Raw genomic sequence first — 2,701 nt, forward strand, 5'->3', positions numbered from 1 at the left:
GAGGTTAATATAGAGAAGGAAGGAAGGACAGGGAGGAAAGAAAAGAAGGGAGGAAAGAAGGAAAGCATCGGGAGGAACGAATGAAGGAAGGGAGGCAGGGAGGGATGGAGGGAGGGAAGAAGGAAGGAAGGAAGGAAGGAAGGAAGGAAGGAAGGAAGGAAGGAAGGAAGGAAGGAAGGAAGGAAGGAAGGGACTATAATCTTTACCCCCATCATTGTCTCCTCCACTCTCTGCAGAGGGGTCACCTTCATAGGGACCACCATCGGGATGGCGCCCCTGGAGGGCATGTGCAGCGCGGAGAACTCCGGTGGGGTGAGCATGGTAAGAAGGAGATGGCTTCCCCTGACCCCTTCCGCTTGCTGATCGGGAGCTCCCCCATCCGTCATACGGGATGAAAATGCTCTTGGCTGGCCACACCTTCTGTCACTCATGGGAAGGTCACAAGATCGCTTTTCTACAGGCCAGGACTCTCCACCTCGGGTAACTTTAAGGCCTCTGGACTTCAACTCCCAGAATTCCCCAGCCAGCAGACCTGAGATAGATAGATAGATAGATAGATAGATAGATAGATAGATAGATAGATAGATAGATAGATAGATAGATAGATAGATGGATGGATGGATGGATGGATGGATGGATGGATGGATGGATGGAAGATAAATAGGTAGATAGATATGGATGGATAGATGGATGATAGTAGATAGATAGATAGATAGATAGATAGATAGATAGATAGATAGATAGAGATAGATATAGAGATAGATATAGAGATAGATAGTTAGATATATTGAGATAGATAGATAGATAGATAGATAGATAGATAGATAGATAGATAGAGAGAGAGAGAGAGAGAGAGAGAGAGAGAGAGAGAGAGAGAGAGAGAGAGAGAGAGAGAGATAGATAGATAGATAGATAGATGGATGGATGGATGGATGGATGGATGAGAGACAGACAGACAGACAGACAGACAGACAGACAGACAGACAGACAGATGATATATATAGATAGATGATAGATAGATGATAGATATAGAGATATGGATGGATGGATGGATGGATGGACGGACGGACAGCACTAGCAATAGCCCTTAGACTTATAGACCGCTTCACAGGGCTTTACAGTGAGTGGTTTACAGGGTCAGCCTATTGCTCCCCAACAATCGGGGTCCTCATTTTACCCACCTCGGAAGGACGGAAGGCTGAATCAACCTTGAGCCGGTCAGGATCGAACCCCTGGCAGTGGGTGCGAGGGGAGGGACGGGCAGCGCTTGTGAGGAATATCTCCTCCTCCTCCTCCTTCCCAACCCTCCCCCCTTCCCAGAAACAAGCCCTACATCCTTGAAAGCTCTAACTTGGATAGCAAGATAATCCCCCCACTCAATTCTGCTGATGCCTCCTTGACTTTAGCTAGCCCCCCTAGCTCGGGTGCTTGGAAAATCAAGCTCCACCCCCTCCCCATTGGCAGCTGCCCCCCTTCCCCTCTTATAGCTGACGAACCTTCCTCTTTTTCCCCCTCCTCTTCCTCCTCCTCCCCCCCCGCAGGACCACTCGGAGTTGCCCATTGGCGCCGCCGCCACCATGGCCCACGAGATCGGCCACAATTTCGGCATAAGCCACGACGCGGACGGCTGCTGCGTGGAGGCCACGGCATCCCAGGGGGGCTGCATCATGGCTCCGGCCACGGGGTAAAGCGGGGCGGTTACCATTTTTTTGGGGGGGGGCGGACGGTTGTCCCGATAGAATACAGGCCATCCTCGACTTACGACGGTTCGCTTAGTGACCGCCGGGCGTTACAACGGCACTGCCCCCAAAGCGACTCGCGACCGTTTTTCACGCTGAAACGACCGTGGCAGCGTCACGTGGTCAAAACTGAGACGCTCGGCGACTGACTCGTATTTACGACGGTCGCCGCGTTTCCCCCCTCCCCCGGGCGGGTCACACGATCCCCTTTTGCGACCTTCCGGCAAGCAAAGTCGACGGGGGGGGGGGAAGCCGGATTCGCTTAACGACCTGTCTTCCTAACTGAAGGCCTGCAGCGATTCACTTAACAACTGTGGCAAGAGAGGTCGTAAAAGGGAGCGGGGAAAAAAAAATCGCTTCACAAATGTCTTACTCGGCAACAAAACTTTGGGCTGAGTTGTGGTCGTAAGTCGAGGAGTATCCGTAATAGAGTCGGAAGGGACCTTGGAGGTCTTCTAGTCCAGCCCCCTGCTTAAGCAGGAGATCCTATACCATTTCAGACAAAGGGCTGTCCAGAAAAACTTTAAAAAATCCAAATTCTCTCCTCAAAAAAGGAAAAGGAAAAAAAAACGCAGGTAGTCCTTGACTTACAACGGTTTCCCTTAGCATCCGTTCAGAGTTACAACAGCCCTGAAAAAAGGGACTTAGGACCGTTTTTCACACCAGCAATCCCCCTGGTCACGTGATCAAAATTCAGACGCTTGGCCACGGACTCGTATTTACGACGGTCGTCGTGTCCCCTTTTTGCGACCTTCTGACAAGCAAAAGTCGACGGGGAAGCCGGATCCACTTAACGACCCCGTTACTAACTGAACAAATTCAGCGATTCGCTTAACAACCCCGCCAAGAAATGTGGCTTAACGGGTGAAAACTCACTTAACGGCTGCTTCGCTTAGCGACGGAAGCGTAGGCCTGAACCGCGGTCGTACGTTGAGGACTCCCCGTAAAACCACCTTGCGGAA

General features: G+C 51.2%; 1 protein-coding gene across 1 annotated transcript in view; it reads left to right on the top strand.

The window, feature by feature from the left end:
* Nucleotides 1-236: 236 nt before the first annotated feature.
* LOC107300111 (disintegrin and metalloproteinase domain-containing protein 19-like) overlaps nt 237-2,701 on the top strand; it is a gene marked incomplete at both ends in the record, with an annotated part of 20,918 nt that continues 18,453 nt past the window's right edge. Inside the window, 2 exons of the mRNA XM_015829453.1 lie at nt 237-321; nt 1,542-1,676. Coding sequence (XP_015684939.1) covers nt 237-321; nt 1,542-1,676 — 220 coding nt within the window. The remainder of the gene's footprint in view (nt 322-1,541; nt 1,677-2,701) is intronic.

The sequence above is a fragment of the Protobothrops mucrosquamatus genome, unplaced genomic scaffold, assembly GCF_001527695.2.
Source record: "Protobothrops mucrosquamatus isolate PMUCROS unplaced genomic scaffold, P.Mucros_1.0 scaffold6157, whole genome shotgun sequence".
In the NCBI taxonomy this organism is placed as follows: domain Eukaryota; kingdom Metazoa; phylum Chordata; class Lepidosauria; order Squamata; family Viperidae; genus Protobothrops; species Protobothrops mucrosquamatus.